The 25,774-nt window shown below is 36.6% G+C and overlaps 1 protein-coding gene across 1 annotated transcript in view; it reads right to left on the bottom strand.

Moving 5' to 3' along the window:
- Positions 1-25,774, bottom strand: part of LRBA (LPS responsive beige-like anchor protein) — a 419,175-nt gene that overhangs the window by 135,185 nt on the left and 258,216 nt on the right. The window contains exons 41-43 of the mRNA XM_075090413.1: positions 4,291-4,408; positions 2,723-2,825; positions 766-881 (exon numbers count right to left, since the gene is read on the bottom strand). Coding sequence (XP_074946514.1) covers positions 766-881; positions 2,723-2,825; positions 4,291-4,408 — 337 coding nt within the window. The remainder of the gene's footprint in view (positions 1-765; positions 882-2,722; positions 2,826-4,290; positions 4,409-25,774) is intronic.

Below are 25,774 nucleotides of genomic sequence, written 5' to 3'. Positions count from 1 at the left end.
GAAATTTTCTAAGTTGCTCTGAGAACAAAGTATGTTGGAAAATAAAAGAGAGGTCCTGAGATCTAACAATTAGCCTCCATTTACCAAACTGAAGTCATGCTGGTTAGAAGCTAATGGGGTAAGATGGGTTTAATGAAATATAGCTTAGCATTTACAGAAAGAGGGGTTAGGACAACCATACAGGGGTATGAATTAGGATTTGGGAATGGATGAATGGTGTCCTGGCACAGGAGTGCTGGTGACCCAGGAACTACGCTCGTTTCTGAGATCAACCATACATCTTGTAACAGCAGTATTTATTGTCTCCAGGAATACCCTGCTCCCCAGCTGAGACTTCCCAGAGGGTTCCAATCCAAAAGAGAGCTTGTTACATCAGCGATATTTAGGAAGGATATTACTTATGAATATTAAAACTGAGAATACTACGGGATAAAGAAGTTACTATTGCTGAGACTATCCTAAATAGTAGACAGTCTATGTAGATCCTGTCCTCCCACAGCAGCCAGGGTATTCTGACTTTAGAGACATATTTTAAGTGAGGTTCAGTACAGTATTATGAATTGCATGCCTCTCTATTCTTACATAAACATAAAACCAATTATGAATAAAGTACATTTAGAAGGATTTTGTCAAGTTGTCTTCAGGAGAAAATTGTACATAGAGGAAGTTATTTATTAAGAGGGCAAAATCTAGTAGTGCCCTATGTCTGTTGAGACTATGTCACCACTAACTGCTTTTCTGAGTCATTATAGTAATTTGCCTTACCTGCTATAGTGTTTAGAAACATCAGGTATTCAAAGTTGGAAATTTCTCGGTGTTGCCATCGCTGGGTCATATTGGAAGCTTTGAAAATCTGTCGTGGACTAGCCAAAGAAATGCGTCTGGGAAAAAACAAAATTGGAAAAATCTAATGAGAAAACCTGGTGGGTCTTCCTTTTTACCTATCCAAATTTTAGTGGCAGTTGTACATATTCTTTTTACCAGTTCTATGCTAGATTTCTCTGAAGATCAAATGGCTATTTTGGACACTCAAAGTTCATTTTAAAATTTTTATAATCTAATAAGAACAAAAGACTTAAAACATCTGACAGCTGCATATGTCAAGATTTGAAAGCTTTCAAACAGAAACCTTTACAGCTGTGCAAATTTAGCTGCTCTGTGAAGGCTTGATGTATTACAGAAATACGTTACTAATGATTTAGAGAGATGGCAGACCATTAAATAAGAAAATTACACGACTTTCAGATTTTCACATAAGAATAAAGTCATCTTTTAGGGGAGGTTTTTAAATCCCTCATGAACAAAGGAAAACAATGATAAGATGATAGAACTTCATTATGAAGCCCATCCTCTTGAGATTTAAATTCTGGACAGTGTTGGGGAGTTAGTCATAAATAACTCAGTTAAACTTTTAGAATTTTATGCCAGATTTCCTAATGTTTGTAAAAGATGACTATAGAGTCATTCCTTGGAGTGATAAATCAAGCAGAGAAGAGCTTATCATAAAATTCCCAAGACCGTTCTGTTCATAATAGAAACATCTGTAAATACCAGAACGACATCATTTAGGGGGAAAAAAACCCCAAATACAGTTTTAGTTCAAAAATCTTTACAGGTATTAGCAAACAATTAAAGAAAACAGTTACAGTAACTGAGTATTTATTGTTTTAATGAACTGCATTATACTGTAAATAAATTTAACAATATAAATGGATGTGAAATTTTGAACAAATATGTCTATACTTCCATGTATATTTAAAATTTTCACAATAATTTGCTTCTGTAAATAGAAATCCTTAAGTTCTTACAGAGTGGCTATAATTGCAATTTTTTCTGGACTTCATTAAAAAAAGGTAAGCTACAAAACACAGAACATCCCCAACTATTTTAATGCCATTTCTGTGTGCAAAACTCTTTAAAGAATAAAAAATTTAAAGTAACAACAATCAAGATACTCCTTAAGGGTTGCTGTTTCTTCTAAAAATTTAGAAATTAATCTACTTAAAAATAGGTTATAATTCACTAAAATACAAGAGGTAACCAATCCAACTAGAGAGGGGATATACCTCAGAAACTTCTATTTCCATCAGCTCAGTGATCATTAAACTGCACTGCTGTGCTTCATCCAGGGCATATCTGATAATCAAGCCCTAATCTAAAAAAAAGATGTAGCAAACTGAATAATGTGCTTCAGTTTTAGGATGTAAATTTGAACAATCCTCCAAAGCTAAGACACAAAGCACACCATAGCAATTCTTCACATGCTGTTCAGCTTATATTGTTCTCCACATCACTACAATATCCTTCAGATAAGGAACTATCATTTTCATCTACATTTAAATACTACAGAGGATTCAAGGATGTTACAGTCAAGCTAATATAATTGAACACTGCCATAAAAGCTAATCAGTCCTACAACCAGTCTTAAATCAGTCTTAAATTTTAGTGAGTTGGCAAGCATAAAGAAACCTATTTTCCTTAAGTAGGGTAAGTGATTTAGTCTTTCTCCCAAAAAGAAGCTATCTTCCCTCTAGAGATCACAAAAAAATCTCAAATCCAAAAGTTTTTATTATGCAAACACATTGCAAACAGTATGTAGACGTGGTAGGTGAGGATGTGCATGTTTTGTAAACCAGTAGGTGTAAATGCTTCAAACCATGTAGGCTGGATTGATGAAAAAAGAACTCTTCAGAACTGACAGATAACTCAAATTATAAAATACCTGGTCTGGGGTAGTCCAAAGACAGTACCAACACCGACCCGAGGCAGACAGTTCACTACTTTCTTTACTGTTGCTTGGTCAGGGAAGTTGAACATGACGCCCACTGTGAACACAAGCGTTAAAATATGCCATGATTTTATACCTTTTCTTTTAGCCTTTCTGGCCAAATAAAATTTAACCCTAAGCTTAAGTGCTGAACAGGTAAAAGATTAGATGTTTCCTTCAAGTTAGTGTAGATATATTTTTTTATAATTTCCTGAACTGCTTTTATTTACCACTAACAGGAATTTCAACAGAAGTTGTCACCATTACAAATCTTATAAGGTCTACATTTGTCTTCCTTTCTGAATAGAAGTTAAAGCTATATGCATAGACTGTCTAGAACTGATCAAAAAAGTTTATATATTAACTGGATCTCACATTGACTAGTTTCCTTTCTAGATATTTTCAACATATATTCTTCAAAATATTATCTTTGTATTTTGTTTGAAACATTCAATGACACTTATGAAACAGCAACCTAAAAATCTAAACAACAATCTAATTATGGTAAGGCCAGTGGAGATTTGTGACTTGACAGCGTACAACTATAGGCTCCAAAATAGGAAGGTGTTTATGCACATCATTAATATTCTGTTGGACAGTATGCACTTCAGATCCGCGAGATATGTGTCTGAATACTTACCAGCCACATTCAAGATTAGAGACCATATTTAGCTCAGACAAAACTTTTTGGACTAGCACACTAACTGCATAAAACATGTTTTCCTATGAAACATTTATTGATTTCAGGACAACAACATTTCCTATCATTACAAAACAATGTTTTACATTTTAAAGTGTCATCTTAAGACCTACTTTATTTTTCAAAATGTCTTTATCAGTATAAAAGCACTAAAAGTACATGAAGAATCTTAGTTTGAACTGCAGAGTCATCATATAACCTGGTTTAAAATAAAATTTAGGGGGAGAAAATAGTAGAAGAGAATTTTCCAAGTCTCAACGCACTATATTTTGAGTGACTTGTCACAGTACATATGTGCGTCTGGAAAAGGAACTGAAGAAAAAGGGAGGATGAAAAAAATGTTCATAAACAAGGTAAATCCACATTTATTTCTTAGAGTTGCGCTAGGGTCTAACTGAAAGAAATTATTACTACAGATAAAGCATGAAGGTGTACCAACCAATGGTCTAATCTGGTAGTGAAGTTCTTTCGCTATGTTCCTCTTGGTGTGTATAACTAACAACTATCAACCCTCCAAAGGGACAAAAAAACCCCTTCATGCATAACAGACTACAGGGAGGTATGCCTTAAACAAGAGTTTCCAGAGAATGCCAAATGAACGTGGATATAAATGAAAGAGAGGCATTGCTAATTGCCAGCTATCATGGAAAAAAATGAAAAGGAGAAACTAAACTACAAAAATATGCTAACTTAAATATTGAGACACTTAATCCAAGCACTTCTGCTATCTACACAAATGCATACCAAAAAAGACATGACTGAAGAGCCAAACACAATGCACCTCCCCAAACAAACACTTGCCACTCCTCTAAAATCACAGTACCTCTATTTGCCATGAATATCTCCAGTGCCGTGTTTTGCAAAAGATAACGTCGGGAAAAGATAGATCGAATCTCTGAAAAGAGCCATTTTCCATGGAGTCCTTCTGTATATGCCAGAATCTAGTAGAAAGAGACAGAGAGAGAATGTTTAATATGTTTAAATATGTTGTCAGTATAGGTAATATCTTGTAAAAGGGAAACTGTTTGACCCACAATCATGGATTCTGCCAATTACACGCAAAACCTGCAGCAAAATTAAAATATGCTCAAACTTCAAATCATGTTATGAACCTATAATGGATTTTTTGAAGTCCTAAATTCAACTACTCATGTCAAGGATTTTAAAAATTTGCTTGTATTTTTTCCTTTAAAGACAACTGCCTATTTTCCAGAATGAAGGGAGTTTCAGAAACATTATGAAACATTTGGCACTTCAGCAAAGCATAAAAACATATTCTGAAATGTATTGCTAGTGCCATTATATGCATCTGTACTCACTTTAGCGTTGTAGTAACAGGCCTGTAACAAATAAGCAGGAAAATATGTCTTTAAAGAAAAAAATGCCCCTTACCTTTATCGTTAAGGCAACGTTCATTAATTCTGGAACTATAAAGGTTGGCTGTATAAGAGGTTAAGTATCATTTTGTCAGCTAAGGTTAAACACAAACCTGCAAATGAACTCAGCATAATCTCTCTATGGAGTAAGCGGTTGTCAAAGTAACTTGTTACAATTCCTGTCATCCCACCTGACAGACACAGATGCTTAGTCTGCCTTCACAATTCAAACTAATCCCATTTTCAGTCCTCAGCCACTTTGTTTCTTTGTTGCTTCACTTTTTCCTTTTCATTTCAAAGCTTAATTATGTAAGTGTTAAGGGACAGCGAGACTGGACATTTCTCTGCCTCACATTAACAAACCATGAGCAAAGGAAAATCTGAGATTTGTTAATTTTAGCAAACACAAAAGCACTTAAAAGGAATCCATCACAGAAAAGGAGAATCAGATATAATCCTAGTTAACAACACTCTTACTACAATTTCATTTGAGCAATATATTCTGCATAAAAAAGTTTAATTCAAGCCTTTAACGTAACAAAGCTGCTAATGAACCCAATCATTTGTTTATATCTCTTTAACAAAGGAGGATTTTGCCTCGCTTGTAGCATATATTCACAAATAACCTGCGTTTTTGTAGCACAGAGAGCAGAAGCACTGTTATAAAAGCACTACACATTATAGTATAAAACACCGTACCACCTTTGTGAATTAAAAGCAAATAAGACTGATAAACAAAAAGCAGATAGCACAGAAGGTGAGAGCATACAAGGCAAACCATCTCCCACACCTTCTTTGTTTTTACTTAATCCCACATCTTTCTCTCAATACAAGTGCCACAGACAACTTCTCTCCCAACACCCACACACACACGGAAGGGAAGGAAAAAAAAGAATAATTATTCTGATATGGAATTCTAGAAATGCGATGAAAGGACCAGAGATTGTCAATGGTTGCTAATCATTTCTGGAACTGGGGAACTAGCAGACTTGGGCCACGCTGACACTTTCCATACCACATCCATAACCCATCCACACTAATTGGCAGATTTGTATAATTCTGTGGTGCTATTCAGAACCACCACACTGGCTTTTGTCTCATGTATACGAATATCCTTTAAAGAGCACAACATCAAAAGAAGTAACAAAGGAAACAAAGTTGCAGTGCTTGTGTACAAAAATCTTTTAGTACTTTTGCTGGTATTCACCCATCTTACAATCTTTAAACTGGAGCTTATAATTTCAATGATTATTTTTTGAGACAGACAGAAATGTGATGACCTCTGCTTTTCTGTAGTAACAATTAAAACACAACAGGCTGCTTGTCACTATCAGTCTGTGTATTGCAAATTCAAACACTTCTTACATGGATACGGTGAGTAAAATCAGCAAGTTAAATAATCAAGCATTACTTTTACCCTTTGAAGCAAGCATTTTTTGTGATAGTTGAAACCCTGCCCATGGCCAAAATCTTGATGCACGCAACGTCTTCAAAATTGGAAGGAAAAGCACCAACTTGAAAATAGCACCTTACATTGTGCACCTTGTACAGCCATGATAAAGTTATTGAATTCAGCATAACAGGATTTACAGCAGAACTGGAACTGCACTGCAGAGACACTACCAGGCACCACTACAACAGTTCTTTAAACCACTCATTAACAGAAGTTATCAGGAGTGAGAAGCAGCTGAGGCCTAGCCAAGCAAGGCCTTCATTTTGAGTTGGAATAGTGTCTGCCTGGTCTGCAGCTTCACTTCAAAGTCTCTGGAGTTCAATTAAAACTGGATTAGGTGGAAGCAGACCTTCTTTGGGACACTGTTCTCTAAAACTCCAGGCACACTGACAGCACCCTAGACAGAGGTCTAGCCTGCCAATGAACCAGTTGCTATGGAAACGGCATCATTACCACTGCTCCCTGCTCATCACATCACCTATAGTAGATGAAAGGTCCAGAAGACAAACACGTTTCTTTCATGTGTATTACTAAGTATACCTTATGAAAATCCATTTCAACCTTTTATTCCCTGTCAAACATCTGATTTTATTAATAGAACCTCCTAGTTGCAGAAACAGACTCATACGTCAAATTAAATTCAGCATTTTTATTCTGGCAAAGGGATTTTTTTTTTTTAAATCAGTGTTACCATTTCTGATATTATCACAATTACAACTTTCAAAAACTATTTTTGCTTTTGCCTGTTTTCACCTGTAAGCCACACAACACAGAATTCTACTTAAGAATTTTAAGAACAACTACCTTCTTCATACTATTGTACAATATGTTGAGTTTAAAAACAACTCATTTATTTCTGTCTTTTGTCACCACCAGTTTTGGAACAACTTGTGAAGCAAAGACTAATGAGGGTGTACAATCTAATTTAATCTGCACAAATAGTACCACCTTCCCCATGCGAAAAAGTATTTATAGAATTTCAGTTGATTTGACACATCAGACTGAAATTTAATCTACTGCACATTTCATTTATTTCAAAAGATAATGCACCATACAGGAGGAAAGACAATTTATAGAGTCTACTATTCCATTTTAAAATACTTAAAATAAACAAATGAGCCAATTGTAAAGTTCTACGGTTCCAAAAATCTCATTAGACAAACTGTTCTGTGATTAGACTTTGGCAACACCAGATGAACAGATGGCATGATAACATTACTAAAAATACTCAATTACTTTCACCTTTGCATGAAGACCCTTCTTTACCTCAAGTAATAGAAATGAAGGCCTAAACCTGTGATCAGTCCTCATACTCATGCTGCAGGCCCTGACACCGCACGCTGGAAGAAACTCCCCAAGAAACTAGTAAGTAAAGAACAGCCAGCTTCAATTTGCACTCTGAGGAGATTCTGAAATCAGAGTTGCATGAAAAGTCAGGTAGCATAGTGCGATCACAAATTAAGATCATACATAAAGAAGTCCTCTCCTCATGATTCATAGTTGTACATCAGCTAATTTCCCAACATTAAAACACTCACTTGGAAGCTATACTGTCATTTTACAGTTTTGAGAAAAAATGCCCCAACCTACCCTTTCTTCAAAACCCTCCTCAAATGTTGATCATAAACAATGTCTCTCCTAAAAGATTACATGCAATAGTTAAAAGATACCATCACTCCAGCTGTCTCCTGAATTAGAAAAGTAATATTTTACTGTTACTAAATGAACATTTTGCTTTACCTTTTAAGCAAACCAATCAGCTACCGTATGTTTTATTTTATTTCAGAGAAAAGTACTATTGATCTTGAAAATGTGAATAGGCTAGAAGTAATTAAGTCTGCAAATGGGTTACAGAACCGAAACAGTAATTGAATAATTATATTACGTTAATGTGCCAGCCGATTTAACTACCATGAGTAAAATAAAAACTAAATAGCTTACTTAAAAAGCTGATGCACATTTGTATATTTCTGGAAAAGGTTATGATGTACCAGACCAAAAAAAAACCCAAACAACAAAACCCCCATCAAATTCAAAAAATAAAGCATTTAATTTGCATTTAAATTTGACTGCAGTTGAGAGATGAACTCCATAAATACATTCTTCTAGCAGCATTGTCTGTCATTTGGGGTCATTTTTGTTCAGGAAGGCAAAATTAGAGCACTTTGAGGTTACAAAATCTGACTCTTAGCTCATGAGGAACCTGGATCTCCACCACTGTCTCAGCCCTGCAACTGAGGATCCTCAGATCCTATCGTCCAGGTACTATTTAGTTCCTGGCTGCAGGATTCACAGTGAAAGGGTCTTACTCTGCTCTTTGTTTAAATACGTCCAGGTACAACCAAACTAATAGGGAATTAGATCAGATTATTAATAATTTTAAATATCCAAATGCTTTTCAATTAATCACAGTGCTTATTAGTTTATCTTAGATTTCTCAAGAGAACAACGAATAAGATGTTAATTTTAAACCTCAGGTATTTATAAAATCAGCTACTGAAATCCACAGGCAAACAGTAATAGTCTCCCATCCAGTCCCTCCTGTGAGCACACACAGTCTGCTATACAATCCTGTTCAGCATTTTCATGGGTGACAAACTCAATTAAACATATTCATTACTTTAATGTTCCACCAGACAGTTTTACCCAGCATAAAAAAATTAAATAAATAAATAAATACTCTGTGACCTTTGTATCGATCAGAGCAAAATGGCTTATGCCTGGGTGTGGGTGGTGAAGGGATTGGGGAGGGGGGTGGTAAAGGACTCTTATGTTTTCTCTTCCAATTACTGGAGGAGATGATAAAACCACAGCAAATGATGTATCAGCTCATTTTATCTTATCGCTTTGGGGCTAGGTGACAATGAAGTTCATATTTCACTGGTTCCCATTGAAGATAGTGAAAATTACTTGCCCTTATGACCTGAAATTTCACTGGAAGACAGAAATTTCTCTTCTGCAAAGTAATGCAATTTTTCAGATGTCAACCTTTAGCCCAGCTTTAAAAATTAATTTCATTTATATTAACCAATGATATTGATATTTTCACAGAATGCTCTTTGATACATGAACCACTGACTAGCAAATTGATGTGCTCTGGAAGGATAAAATTATTTTATCTGAAGCTGCTGGGGACAGACAGATTTACCAGAAACTGAAATTCCTATTTCACAGTATACTATTTATACTAGCCTCATATACCTTAAGGCCTCTGGACCTGTAAATAGTTTAATCTTTAGTTAGGACTTAGTTTTGTTTCTAGATCTATTCAGTTTTGAAATACTATATATGCAACATACAAGCGAAAACACCATTTGTTTGGAAATTAATAAAGTCTAACTGTCACAGACCAGACATCAGTACACATGTAACGTCATGAAAAATACTTCCCAGATGATTAAAATAGAGGAATGCATAACGACATTTTCTCTCTTTATCCTGATACCAAAAGTATATTTCGAAGTGAAAAAAAGCATGCAATGCAGATTTTCTTAAAGTGATTAACTACAGATAACCTCCTCCCTGATTATCACGATCTAACTTGGAAAAAAATTTACTGGGGGACCCTGTATTCAGAATTTGTCTGATTTGACTGTGACATTCTAAACACCTCACAAGGACTCATAAATCTGTGAACAGTGTTAGCAAAAATAGTATCAACTATCTTACTCTTTTCTACTGCATCCAGTATTCCACAAACAATTCTTTTCCCCCTTTTGATTAACCCCACTGACTCATAGAGAGCAGGAGTTCATTACCACTGGCAGACAAGATTTAATCAACCCAAAGAACAAGAAGAAATCTGATTGCTAAACACAGGTATGGACATTAAATTATGCAGCCTAGAAAGCCGAAGTTCAAAGAGAAGAAAATGAATGTAGCTTTGGGTGGCTGTCCAAGCCCCGCAAGGTTAAGGATGTGAAGTTATGCCTTTCTTTGGAAAATAAGACAGCAGGCTTATTTATGGTAAAAAGGAGCCAGAATTGCAAGAATTCACAGATTCTCGTAGGAGTTGACTGATGTCTTAATATAGTGAGACTCTTACATTCTGATTTAAGAGTTAGCAGGATCTGCTTATCAAGAGGTAGATACAAAAGGCTCATCCAACTGTTTACATCATCTGGGACAGTTTGTCATCATAACAATTTACAAATTATTCAGCTCACACCTTCTGAAACCGTGGTTATTTCAGCTTCTGTGTCCATCCTCAGGTTCTATCACTAACTCAAGAACAGGCTAGGTAAACAGTAATCAATGAGTTGTTCATTGACATGTGTGAAACAAATTGGTAGTCGCAAGTCGCAGTGTGTTTCCAATAAACATGCATGCAAATTTCAATTATCAATTCCTGAGATGCGAAATGCTACAAAGTAAGAATTAGCAATAATTTATTACCGTGACTACCAAGGGCAGCCTTTCTAAAGCAATCTCCCATAATATATCTCAGACACACTAAAAAAAGCAGCGTGGCTACCAACCCAGCCCACAAACCATGCACTCCAGAAATGTCAATGCAACAGCTGCAAGCAGCAAAAAGATATATAAGAAAACAGAAAATCCTGACAGGATTTTTTTTAATGTGATATTTTGGACAGGCAGCTCTCTAGCCAATCATCCTCTTTTCATTTGCCTCAGTAATTTTCGCTTTATTCATTATAGACTTGCAATGCAATTTGCAAAACCATGTTGCAAAAAAAAACCCCACGACACACTTTTAGATCATATGGAGATCATCAAGAAAGAAGTACATGCATTAACCTGGAAGTTCATTACTCCAACTTTCATTTATTTATGTCAGTGTTTATAATCCATACACATAAAGGAGAATGGCAACTGTTTTTACTCTTTTGGGGTTACCTGTTTATGCTATTTGCTATAGCATTGGTGTTAATACCTACATAGACTTCATATACCTAGTAAGTACAAAGATACAGACACAAATCATAACTATCTTTTAATTGTACAGAAATAACTCAGAATAGTCATAAGCATAAATTCTATAAAGGAAACTCGGAGATGTGCATTGTGCCTTCTACAATGAAGTGAGAATCACGCTTTGTTTATGCCTCGTGAGTGGGTCTGTATAGATCTAGATTTGATTATAATCTTTGCTTAAATTATCTAAGGTTGAAAATACTCTTATGAAAGTGCATTGGTACACACACATGTTACAACCACACACGTGTGTACATATGTGCACATATTAAAATATGAATGAGAGAATGCATAAAAGTATACCATGCAGCGGGTATTTTCCCTTTTTTTCCCTCACTAGATCATAAGTTTTAAAATTTGGAGGGTGCTTTAAATCCATTCTAATTAATAAGTACAATTCTGGCTAGTCTTGACATCCACACAGATTGACAGATTCCATAACCCCTCTGTGAACTGCATTAAGTTCTACAACTTCATGATTTCATGTGTCAATGAATTCCATCAGTTAAACATACACAGTGCAAATACTAAAAAAGCTAGTTTTGTTGATTTCCTTTTGTATACATTGAAAAAATGACATTACCTGCAAAAGCTCAAGAAGAGAGTTTAAGCATCACTGAGCAAAGTTCAATGAAACGATTTCTCACTGTAGAAGCTGTCAAAGAAGCTGATCACATTAAGTCATGGAATTTGGATCAAAAATGCTGAAATAAAGTATTATTAATATTAAGCCTTTGTAGTAATGAATGGTGCAGTGGTGCATTCCATGCTAGCTACACTACATGAGACAGGATATTGGAAAATTAGGTGGAGACACTCCATTTGCCACCGTTTTACCTATGCAACTGAGAAGCAGGTATCTGGACCACTTAGTTTGGTGCTCACAACATAACTTTGTATCACCACAAGTGTTACTACGTCATTACTTAGCTCACTTTCAAGTTTGTTAATACAGAAAACTAAAAGACAAAGGACAGGAATCTTTAGATGTTCTGAATTCTGCCTTTGTGAAAACTGATCATTTAATTTGTCTTCCTGTCTCCTTGCGAGTTAACAAAAAAGGCGATACAAATTCAGGTTGTGATCATCTGAAAGTGATCATTATGGAAATGTTTTATTACTGAAACGACATTATAAGACAAAAACTCTTTTAAAACTTAACCTCAAAGGTTTTTAATATACTCCCTAGCAATGGGTATTACCATTAAGCAAAAAACAGATGTATGTTTTTGAGGTGATAAGTACAACCACGATCCAAATTTTGCCAATGTATTTAAAATAATCATATAGAAAACTTCCTCATAGAAGTAAGACAACATAGGACTCATTCAGCTGTCGTTTATGAGGAAGATACCCAGGTGTGTGTCTCTGAAATAAGTGAATTTAAAATACTCTTGAAGAATACCAGCAAGGACTGTTTTTAACTATTCTGTGTCTGAACTCTCCAGTACAGGGTACCTTTGAAGGGTCTCAAGATCAGGTTTCTTCCTGGAAAGATTTTATGCAACAAAGGGCACCAATTCTTTTTGTTCCTTCTCTAAGACAACTGAAGCAAAATTAGAGAAAGCAAGTGGTACGGATGCAGCCTCATCACCTATGATTAATCACTCATGCTGAGATCAGTTTGAGTTTTCAGTCAGTCTGTTTTTCAGACAATCAAAACTGATTTGTGGGAATTACTGTCATCTTATTCTCTCCTACACCATCAGACTTGAGTCTCTTTGGACAGGCCACTCTTTTCCTAATTCTGAGGAAAAAAAATGGGGTTTTTGCTTGCATAACAGAAGCGTCTTCTAATATTTGATAAACTTGGAACAATTAAAATTACAGTACTTAGCAGACGACTTTGTCCCTTTCCAAGTTTGAACACATTATGCTGTTGTGCTTTGCTCATCTTCTTTCTACTGGTGGCTCAAATATATGCCATGATGTTGTAACACTACTGTAACAAAAAAACCTCTCTAAACTATTTAAGGGATTTCAAAACAAGCCCTAAAACCTTTCTCTTGTTTAAAAGATGGAAGTACCTGAGAAAGTCAGAAAAGCAATCAATCAGAGATCATTTTTTTATGACAATAATGTATTAACATGTTGTAGATTGGGTTTTTTAACTTTAAAGTTCCGGTTGGTCCCTCTTCTTTTATAAATTTCCTAGTGCAGAAAAGCCTAGGAGATAATCTTTATCAGACTATATTTGTTGATCTCTAAGAAGTACAGAGTCTGAAAACTAGGACAATTGCCAGATTAATGACTCACAGCAGTTCATATCCACAGCAGTATAACTAGATATGGTGAAAGGTAATATACCGGAGTATGTATCTCAAAAGCAGAGCACAGAAAACAATGTAGAAGCTATCTTTGTTTTCCTGTTTCTTAAAGTTATTTAGCCATTGAGGTTCATAAGGTTCGTGTTTGCTATAACTGTGTCTTCAAATTCCTATTTTGAACAGCAAATCAGACTAGTCACGTTAGATTTCCCACTGCTGTGCCCTGCACCTGCCTCTTTTACCACTTTCAGGGCATGACTTCTCCCACAGGCTGCTTCTCTATATATCCAGCAAAGGTCAATCCAGCCAGAGTGTGTGCAAGTGGGAGCAGCAACTACAACCAAGAAAGAAGGGAACTAATGCACCTGCAATACTGGCAGTTGTCCAGTGTCTGCCGTTTTCATCTGATCTTACAGAAGATGGGCGAGGAGGAGAAAGCTAATGGGCAATGAAAAAATAAGTTTCAATGCCAAAAAGAAGGATTTTTTTTCCTTTTTGATGACCTGTAAGCTGACCTTCATATCCCTTCATCAGAAACAAAACAAAAACAAAAAACACCCCCACACATCTGGCAGGAAGCTAGAGTACCAGTCATCATGAAAGACTGCATCTGATCAGCTCATTAATGGGAACCAAGCCCAGCCCATACACAGAAGAACAGATGTGCCTCTTGAAGGCAAAGAGAAAAGTCAGACTCCAGAGCTGCCAATCCAGCAGTTTACATTAAAAGATTCTGTGCTATGTTTTATGAGAGATATGGCACAGAAGGTGCAGCTTGCAAAGGGATGGGAATGCAAAAATGGCTTCATGCCACCTTTGTGCTGCACAGACTCTAGGCTGCTGCAGGAACCACTTCCCCTTTGAGTAAACTGAAGCAGCTGCAGGGGCTGCTGTGTAATTACATCCATTTGCCTTCTTTGGGATGCCTGGTGGTTGCCCCATAGCCCAGGACCTGTAGAGTACTTAATGCTATAGAAATTTTCCCTCCTCCTCTCAAAAGTTGGGACAGAAGATGGACAGTGCTGCTAATAATCACTCCACTGCTCAAGTGCTTCTTCACTCACTACTAGTTCATTTACTGTAAACCGAAGCACTATGCAGGTATGACAACAACATAGAGAAATTGTTCTTAGTTATCAGGGGACATGTCCCCTGCATGCAGTTTTTTTAATCAAGACACACATGATCATACCTCATATTCTGTATCTGTGTTCTTACCTTTATCTTGTATATCTCTAAAAGTAGATTAATTTCTTCAGGTAAAGGAACTAACTATAATTAGGTCAGTGACAAAGGTTTTGCTACATTCTGTGACTGGAAGGGAGAATCTCCTCTTTTAAGAACACCTGTAGAAATACTGTAACCGATTAAAACTTACCACGTGTTTGTAAAGAACAAAAAGCAATGTGAAGAGGAGGTTTTATACAATAACTGCTGTTTTTCATCATAGTAGATGGTAAGATACAGTAATTTAAGTTCAGCTTTAAAGTATTGCTACATGTACAGACCCTTTTCCAAGGTTAAGCAAGCCATGGACATAGCGAATGCGAGGACTACAACCACATCTAGGATTCTAGGGTAACAGAACTAGAACATAACCCTAATTTCAGTTTAAAAATGCACTAGAAAATTAAACTGCATTTCTAGTCCAAATGATTGATAAGAAAGGCTTGGAAATGTGATTCAAGTGTAACAGATACACAGACAGCAGTCTGGGGATAGCTGAACAATTGATCCAACAACATGATTTGCCTTGCCATTCCCCCTGGGGTATTAAATCTAAAACTTGCTACTCCTGAGGGCCCAGTAAAAAATAGCCTATCAAAGAATTCTGCAGATGACAGGAGGAGAGAGGGCAGTAAGTCTATGTGAAAATATCAGCTCTTGTGAAGAATTGTAATCTGGGCTGTGTTATGTATTTATCTTACAAATCCATGATGCTGTTTTGCACAACTGGAAGTTTTTTAAGAGCCAGAAAAAGCCAAGTCTAATGTGGGAGTATTTACAAAGCGCCAGGACCCAGCCAATACGTAACAGTGTTTCATAAATGCTGAAGTCAAAAGAGAAAAAAGTATTTTAAATTGCTTTTTTAGACAAACCTAACCTCATAGCAATATCCTATCCATCCTGCCCAAAGTGCTGCCAAGAACTAACTGTTCCTTGAGAAAATACAGCAATTTATCCTGCTCGTACATATTTCATTTACAAAACTAACTTAAGGCAGCGCTTCCATAGGCAACTCTTATCAAGTAAATTAACTGCATTTGAAGGAATGGTGTGGGAGCCCTTCTTAAATCTTTTAAGTGGGAAAAAAACCTAACTGGGTAGCAGCTCCCTTCTCAGTCAGCTCCACATTTTGAAAAAGGTATATGTTTTCTAAAAAGAGCAGGAAATTGAAGGCATGGGAAAAATTGATTTTGCAGAGGCATTTTCAGTTCTTAAGTGATTCAGTTTGTAACTCGATGTTCTTTTGTTAAAAAAAAAAAAAAAGGTGTAGTTTAAGAGAGAAGACCTACCTTTAGGTTAGTGAGGGTTTTCTCTATGAGTAACTGCAGCTGGAGTATTTGCCTTTTAACAATTCAAACAAATAAAATTTAACAAGCATTAACAATTTGGGATCTCACATCAGTGAAAATCAAAAATATGTGTAATCAATTCTTTCCATAACACGTTGGCAATATAGATATTCAAGTAGGTTAATAATATTAAGATATGTGTCAGAGGAAAGAAGTAATGCATTTGAGATCTGAAATATAAAAATATGACACCCTACAAGGAGGAACACATTTACAGCTAGAAACGTTTGCAGATTAATCTCTACATGAAAATCAATTTTCTACTCAAGGAATTGGAAGTTGAAACCTTGTTGAGTTTAATGGCTGAGCACTTATTACAGGGCAAGGAAAGCATTCCTTACTTTGCCTTGAGTACACGAAAACTAGCTACTCAAATGACTTGGATGCAAAACTTGAGGCAGTAGCACAAAGACTAAAAGTAACTCACCCAGACACACCTAAGCATGTTCCACCAGTGAAGAAGTGATAAACTGATCAACAAAACTGCTTGACCAAAGTTGTATTTGTTTGTCCTCATATAATAATTATACAGTTTATTTAAAATGTGGATTTTAAACTAAAAATACTTATCAACTTTAATCCGTTATATTAGTTGTTGAAGCTTCAAATATACAGTAGCATATAGAACCTACCAAAAAATAACTAAAATTGGCAAGTATCTGCTTCTCAGCATTGCACCCAAACAAAATGTCGGTGTTGATAAAATCCACTTTTAAAACACGTATCCTTGCAAATCTTAAGTACTGTCATCTCATCTCCCGGTTGGAGTTTGATTGATTACGCCTTTTCCGTATGTTCATTAATCTCATCACCTTATCTTTTACACCACTTCATTTTAGCAGAAAGGCAATAATAAAACCCTCATCCATTATCCTTTTACGCATCTAGTCAAGTGGAAATGGTTAATAACACGCTACAAATTGAACTTCAATCACCTCATTTTCTCCTTTGTCGAATGCACATTAAAGTATATTCCAAAAGTGCAATTTGTTTTACAGGGGAATTTGTGTTATATTGCTACAGACAACTAAAATTAAGTGTTTCTCAGTTTGGTTATTAAATATATCCAACTGTCCTTTTATCTCTGATACCAAAACATTAACTCATTTTATTAGGGTGTAATAATACAAGAGCCTTATCTCCCAGAACACAGGGACATCTAGTCTGCCTAATAGTAAGTGTTATACAATGGGCCATTTATCTTTTTTTTTTAAATATGCTTCTGATAGTTTATGAATTGGTACATTATTGCAGATGAAATGGCTCCCCATTTAAGAAAAGTTATTTTGTTTACATACAGGCTTATCTTCAAATGCAAGCCCCATTAGAGAAGCGGTCTATAACTGTCAGAGCAAGTGAAGAGGGAAAATAGGTGGATGTAGAAAAATTTAGAGCCCAGTAATTTAACTCTGGCCACCAATTTCCTGTTTGAATATTAACTGTGTTCCACATGCACTTTGCAAATGTTCTATGACCCTAAAATGATTCCACAGAAACACTAATTGAAATGAGTCCCAAAACTTGTTTTTGTGAACTCTCATCATCATTCCAAATACCGGCATATCTCAGTTAACTAAAGTAAATTACATTTCTCAAAAAAAAAAAAAAAAAAAAAAAGCCCTTCTAGTAAAAAAGTTCCCAAGTTCTCAAAAGACACACATTTGGAGTTGTTCCTGCCAAAATGTAAAAGGGTGGGTGAAATTCTAGCTCTATTTAACTTAGTGACAGGAATCCCTTCTACAGAAGGGGAACAAGATTTTTCTCTGCTCTTTTTGCATCCCCATGGAAAAATTTTAACTTCCACTTTGGTCATTATCTCAATGAAACGAGACTAGTTTGACTTGCTCCTCAGTGAAATTGCATATCAGGATAAATATATATAACCACAAATACCATGCAAATATTACAGTAAAAAGGAATTTTCCCACATTTTGTCTCATATCAATTTTACGGAAACTTAGTATTAACCTTCTAAGAAGCCTGAGAACATCAAAGTTCCTACCTTTATTCAAAGAAGATTGAATAAGGGAGACAGTCATTTTTATTACCATAAACACTTACAATAATGTTACACTATGTAGATACAATAATGCTTTAAAAAATTAATCATTAAGGTTGGAAAAGACCTCTAGGATCATCAAGTCCAACCATCAACCCAACACTCCCACACCTCCTAAACCATGCCCTGAAGTGCCGTGTCTACACTGTTTTTGAACACCTCCAGGGATGGTGACTCCACCACCTCTCTAGGCAGCCTGTTCCAGTGCCTGACCACTCTTTCAGTAAAGACATTTTTCCTAATATCCAATCTATACCTCCCCTGACACAACTTGAGGCTGTTTCCTCTCGTCCTATTGCTTGTTACTAGGGAGAAGTGACCGACCCTTGCCTTGCTACAACCTCCTTTCAGGTAGTTGTAGAGAGTGATAAGGTCTCCCCTCAGCTTCCTCTTCTCCAGGCTAAACAACCCCAATTCCCTCAACCTCTCCTCATAAGACCTGCTCTCCAGACCCTTCACAAGCTTCACTGCCCTTCTCTGGACACAATCCAGGACCTCAATGTCCTTCTTGGACTGAGGGGCCCAAAACTGAACACGATATTCAAGCTGCGGCCTCACCAGTGCTGAGTACAGGGGCACAATCGCTTCCCTACTCCTGCTGGCCACACTATTCCTGATACAAGCCAGGATGCTGTTGGCCTTCTTGGCCACCTGAGCACACTGCTGGCTCACGTTCAGCCGGCTGTCAGCCAACACCTCCAGGTCCTTCTCCACCAGGCAGTTTTCCATCCACTCTTCCCCAAGGCTGTAGTGTTGCATGGGGTTGTTGTGACCCAAGCGCAAGACCCAGCACTTGGCCTTGTTCAACTTCATACAACTGGCCTCAGCCCACCGATCCAGCCTGTCCAGATCCCCTGCAGATCCCCCCTACCCTCGAGCAGACACCAATTCGGTGTCATCTGAAGTTATGACTATTTTTACATTAAAGCAAAGCACAAACATGCAGCTGTAATTAACTTATAAAAAGCTATAAAATCACTTTTACATTTCCCTCAATGGTCTACCTTTTTCCAATTCCCTTGTCCATTAGAACTTTGTCTTGTTTCCCAAGCCATTCAAACAGTATTTCCTCCCTCCTGCTCTACCATCTTCCATTCAACCTGCAGTTTCACAAGCATTTTTGCAAGTGGCTGTCCAGCTCCTGTTGCACCTCATCTCATCCATCCCCAGCCACTTTCTACTGCTACCCCAAACCCTCTGTTCTAACAGTAGTATGTTTGAGGTCATGCAGTAACCTGAAGTCGAATAAGTGATTCAGACAGAAAGTAACCTAGGGTGAGGTGAATTAAAAAGCCAAAAGGGTGAAGAAGATGCTGAGAGTTATTTTAGTCTGACTCCCTTCCCCACTCAAAACAACCACTCAGAACACTTTCCCAGGAACACCTGGGGAAGGGAGGGTAACAAGGTGATCCAATGGCACCTGAGGACTGCTTAAGCCAGTACTATCACTGAAAGGAATGCTTCTAAAACTTTGGTTTAGTAAAACACTCCAGTCAGACCAGCCTATATGTATGACTAGTTTGGTTTTCAGTCATGCACCTCTCCAGTTGCTTCCCTTTCTCTAAGAGTTAAAAAGAAGCTACTCATTAATATGCGAAGCTCTGCTGTGCATTTCTCTAGAAACTGTCTTAAAGCACTCCTCTAATGCCATGCCTCTAAAAGCTTCAACAGTTTGCTGACATAGCTGCTGGTTTCATGTTGAAAATTTCTCCTTTGGTCCTTGAAAATGTCTTGTTTCTCATTTTCTTCTACTTCGGCCACTATGTAGCTTTCTGTTGTTTCTCATTCTACATTTAGAGCGGAAGATCTCTGGCCTGTGTTTGCAAACTACAGTTCTCTGATACTGCCACAGTCCATGACTAGGCTTGTATTGCACCCTAGCAATACAAAAAGCATTCTGCTTCAAAGCATAGGGCATCTTCACACTACTTTGTCTGTGTTTGTAACACATTCATCCCTGGAATAAGCAAATTCAATTCTTACTGAAAAGATAACTTGACCACTCAAGAATTCAGGCTTCTTCATCTTTGAAGTACTCAACTACTTTTTCAGCTATCCCAAGCTACATTTAATCTTGATTCAAAAATACATAAACAAGTTAATATGCTTGCCATCCACTCACTGCAGAGTCACTGATTTAGACCAAAAATACTGATTATTTGCTAAAACCTGAATGCTTAAACTTTCTTTTCTAGTTTCACATATGAAGACCAAAATTGTACTTGGCATCCAAAACTCAAATTTTCAGCATAACTTGCATGCAGTCAGCACTTCCAGATAGCTCCTTAAAATATTAGAAGCATATCAACATAACAAATTTTAAAATCCCTGCTTTCTAGACTATGTGCATACTTAGAATTTGATCGAAATCATCAACTGATTTCTTTTTTTCATTTTGATCATTTTTCTGAAAGTTAGCTTTCAGAAAACTGCTTTAAGTATCCTCTCTTAACAACATTCCCCTCTTCTGAATGTATAACTGAAGAGGTTTTCTACTTGTTTCCCTCTCATTATTTAATTTACATTAAAACAGATGTTCAAGAGAGCCTTTTAGGTTCTTTATGAGAAAGTCTAGTACCCAAGTGAAGTAAATAGGAAATTAGGGCAAGCTATAAACATAAGAAGCTTCTAAATTGCTGTCTGGAGTTTACCAATAGAGGTGCAAGTTTACACAATGTAAGTTCAACCCTTCAGCTGATGCCACACTTTTGCAAAACGTAAATCACTGATGCTATAGTACTTGAATGCGGCAATTCATTGCAGAAATAAATGAACAATTGAATACTAAGCAAGTCAACATGAGTCTTGATTCTAGTCTCTAACCACCGTTCCTGTACCACATAACATGTCATCATCCATAAGTAAATGAGTTAATCAATTTAATGAGGATTCAGACAAATCGGCTGCCTAATGAGCACTCAAACTGATGTGGCAAGGGTTATGCTCCAGTGCTGACAAAATCAGTTTGATGAAACTGTGACAAAAGCAGCAAAGCACTATTCCTCCAGCACATTTTCCTGCATCTTATTAACATGAAATTATAATCACTATTTGCAAACTGTATAGGGAAACCCATTATTGTGTAAGTCACGTAACATATGCTTTATCTATTCTTCTTTCCAGCAAACCTGTGTATACTGTTGGAATTCAGTTTAGTAATTTTTCAGTTCTTTTTGAAAATGGCACTCAGATAGAGCTGGTTAAAGTAATTTCGATTGAGCATGCCAAGAGAATTTCCAGAGACATTACGTTGTATGATTTTGCATTTTATGAACATGCCATTTGGCAATAAATATAAAATAGACCAGCCAAAATAAATCAAAATATTCTGCAGCTTTACAAACAGTCCAGGAAATTAACACTGGAATCTCTTTAAAAGCCAATAGAAAAAATCTGACTACAGTTTTCAGATGAATGGTTATGCTCTTATGTTAGTTTCCCTACTCCATAATGCAAAAATCATAGGCCAAGGAAAGACATTAACCTAACTAGTATCTTAACTACTTTATCGAAATCCTTTAATCAGGATTCCTGTAAGAATTTTCTAGCAGTACTAACAGTTATGTTTAGGTTCAAAATGCAGGGCCAAGGAGTGTCCAGAAGACTTGAACATAAGACTTGAAAATAATTAAAAATGGAAATCTGTCAAGTAAAAAAAGCCATAATTTTAAAAAGTAAAACTTAATTCTTACTTTCCAAGTATTATCTGCCTAGAAAACTTTCTGTAGGGAAGGAAAAGCAGCTCGGCACAGGATTGCTTAAGTGCAAGTGACAAGAAGGTATATCAGAAAAATTTTTACATGTAATAGCCATGATTAAAAGCAGTTTCTAAATAGCATTGGTGTACCTGGAGCCATACAGATCATATAACCCTGCACTAGGGTTACAAGAATATATTTCTGGATGTTTTCATAAAGCCTGTAACAATTTCATATTTATACGCTAATGACTTTCCTTTCTTCAGGTGGAAGTGTTGCACCTGAAGTATCTGATTGCTACCCTATGAGTACTACGAGGATGGGGGGGAAATGGTAGAAGTCATAACTGTTGCCCAGGAACATGGGATGAAGCAGCTTTAAAATTTCAGCACAAAGTTAGAAGAAACAACTGACTTTTACATAAGGACACACAACTTCAGATATCAATGAAGTTGCATTCTCTGGAGTAGGAATCTTTGGCTTTGGGATCTGCATTTGAAAAGCAATCCAGGGACAATGTAAATGATGTTGCATCCAACATATACAGAAGGTGGTCAAACAGCCAAAAGAGTAATTGGGACATTCCCAAAACAAGAAATACATATGTGTATTTTTAACAGAAACCACATAAATATTACATTAAAACAACAGTAGAAATCAGTGGCAGTTGACGATACTAACTGGTATATCGTCATGCTATTTTAACATCAGCCATTTTCTCCCCAGAGGACAGTGTTCTTGATAACACAGTCATTTAAGTCTAAAAGGGTTGAACTTTTCACTTCCATGATTCTTATCACAACACCCCCCATATATGTTTCCAACCCATTTAAAGGATCTCGATTAAAATCCTAATTCCCCTGTTATCATCAAACTGAGGTCACAGTCTATGATTATGGCTCCACAGCAGCTGGCTGCCGCTAGGATGGTCTGGCCTGCTCCAAACTGGTCCCACTGCCTCCTTTCTCCTGCCACTAATGTTCCTACGGCCCCAGAGGTAGCAGACTCAGGGAATCACTCTTGTAAAAATCCAGGGAAGAAAAGGTAGTTTCCTGTCAGGTCAGTTCCCTAACTTGACTCATCAAGTAAATGCACAGGGTGAGGGGAAAGGACTAAGCAGCCACCAGTTGGGTCCAGCGATTCTTTCTGTGCCAGATCCCATTTGCACTGCAGTGGCAGTGGAGCCCTCCTCTCAAGTTTCAGAGACGATTACACACTTCCGTCCCTCTGAAAATACCTTGTCACTGCAACTGTACAGGTGTTTTCCAGCACGGCTTCTGTCTGCTAGCTATATGAACACACCACAGAAGAAACAACTCAACTAGTTAGTTTTGCTTGAATTTAACGTTGTAATCACTTCCAAGAAACACCCTACTATAAAGATTACATACCCTTGGGATATCAGAATACCCTCAGTTAGACAGATCTTAATGTCGTAAAATTAGTACTCCAACATAGCTGCATTATTTAGTGACAATTAGAAAATAAGTTGCAAATCCAAGTGCCTCTGGATTGTCTATTTTTTACAAAACGTTTACATCTACCGAAGTAGGTAACTTCTCTAATGTTAGAAACAGAAAGTATCCATGATTTCATCATAAGACCACATTTAGGTGCAAAACTACAAGTTTAAATTAATTCCAGTACTGTAGCTCAGTATTTTATACAAATAAAGAGATTGGGAAATTAATATTGAATAAAGAGTACCAAGTATCACTTATTTTTTGACAGAATCTAGAGGGAAAGATAATAGATTCATCAGCCTTGCTTTCATACTAAGAAAAGAAAAATGAAAAAAAAAAGACAGACATTTGCCTTAATCTAATAGAGCTTGCAAAATTGTCATACTGTAGTAGCTTGTTTGGTAATTTTTGATACAAATGTCACCATTCCACACAATTATAAATACAATAAACACACTGGAAAAAACCTCAACCAACCAAACCCCAACCTGTACTCTGTAACTGTTAAGCTCATACTTAGCCCTGTAACACTTAAAAAAATGTAACTGCCCCACTGTACTGTAATTTTTTGGCCATGAATATTCTATGTCACCACACCCAAGGGGAAAAAAAAAATACAAAACTTATGCTGACATAGTGACTTTTACTTGTACTTACTCAAAAAGCCCTGATTTATCAAAAAATGTCATGGTATTTTTCTCTCTGCAGCAAATGGATAGGACTGTAATTTGCTGAAAAGTCATTAATATTTCCAAAATCTGAGTTATTAAAATATTTCAGTTATATCCCCTTGTAGACAGATTTTGTGATGGCTGTTACTTTTATTACACTTCAACATACTTAACTATAAGAGGAAAAGCACTAAGTAGATGAGAGAGACATTTTGCATGCGATGATAGGGGAAAAACTTTGTCTTGTAACAAAACCAAATGAGACTGCTGGCCTAATTCCACAATACTAAAAGGAAGTATTCAAAACCAAAAGCACCCTGAATGCTCTAATTCAAAAAAAGTTACCTTCCTCCTCCTTAAAGGATATACTCTTAATGACATGGATTTACTTTTCCCAGTTAAGGGCTCTCAGTGCAAGATCTGTAAAGGCTGCTGCTTTATATACAATTAACAGTCAAACTGTAACACAAATTACATGTCATCCTTATCAGAGTTTACACATTGAACTCCTGTATCTGTTGCCAGCAGGCAGCCCTCTCTATCTAGGGAATATCACCATGAATTTGTTCAGTGTCTCAGCACAAAATCTCACTCCAAAAGATGGTTTACTACCCCCTCTGTGTCAAAAGCACATGGAGCTCCATCACACCATTTATTACGTACAGGCACTGAGGAGATTTTGTGCCCACTGCACTACAGAAGGTCAGTCTGCCATTTCTAGGGGCTTATCTTAGAGGAAACTTCCACAGAGTGCACATGCTGTACCATCCCCACAAGGACGTGAGCTGAGACGCACGTCTTTTTCTGAGCATCCTTCCCTGTTTGCAAGGATAACAATATGCTGTTCCTAGCAAAATACTTAGCTGCAGATCTGCTTTAGATATCCAATACTATATTAATCACATTTGTTAATTACATCTTCAAAAATTGCTCTCCAACACGCTAAAGCACAAACCTCATTCCTTCCTGTGACTGTAGCAAAATCAAAACAAACATGGGAAGGATGGTTATGAGGTAAAGCAGCAAGGCTCAGGAGAGGAGAGACAGATCACTACTCTAAAAGTTCATTCCAGGATTGGTGGGGGGATGTCTAACATGTAAGAGATTTATTCATATTGTTAGAAGAATATGCAGGTATGATTAAAGTAACTAGAGGTTTTTAACAAAGTAATGGGAAAACACCTCCTCAATTATCCTATGCACTGCTCAGAACTTTGTTTTTATTTTTACAGCTGACGACCTTGCATTTAAAGCACCATCAGGAATGTAGTGCTCTTTTCACTATTCCTTGCACGCCTGGAATGCTATTTATTTTCTCCTTTTTTTTCAGTTACAAGCTTCTTTATTTTACATTGCAGTGTATTATATTCCTCTTATCAAAACAGTTATAGAGATGAAATCACAGTTAGTATTAAAGCTTTAAAAAGTAATTACTTAATTTTCTCATATGTTCCAATTTTTAAAGTATAAGCACAGCCAGCCTCTTTTCCAATATTAAGAATTTGAATTTAATACTGTACTCTGCAAATCTCCCTTACTCTTCAATAGGTTTTGAATAAGATAACAGTGACTATCCTTGGTTTTGTGCTTGCCTTTTAAGAGGAAAAATAAGAGTCCCTAGCATTTTACTACGTATTCTATAAAAGTTCTTGCATTTTGCACATATTCACATAAAATATATTCCTATGTTTGCCTCTGTAGAAACACACACACTAATGAACATACAAGTTATACATTATTTTACGATATACTAATTCACAAACATTTCAAATTTAAATTGAGGTACTCATCTGACCAATTTTCATGAAT

Source organism: Phalacrocorax aristotelis, chromosome 4 (genome assembly GCF_949628215.1).
Source record: "Phalacrocorax aristotelis chromosome 4, bGulAri2.1, whole genome shotgun sequence".
Classification (NCBI taxonomy): Eukaryota; Metazoa; Chordata; class Aves; order Suliformes; family Phalacrocoracidae; genus Phalacrocorax; species Phalacrocorax aristotelis.
The sequence above is the reverse complement of the archived record's forward strand: the minus strand, read 5'-3'. Positions and strand labels throughout refer to the sequence as shown.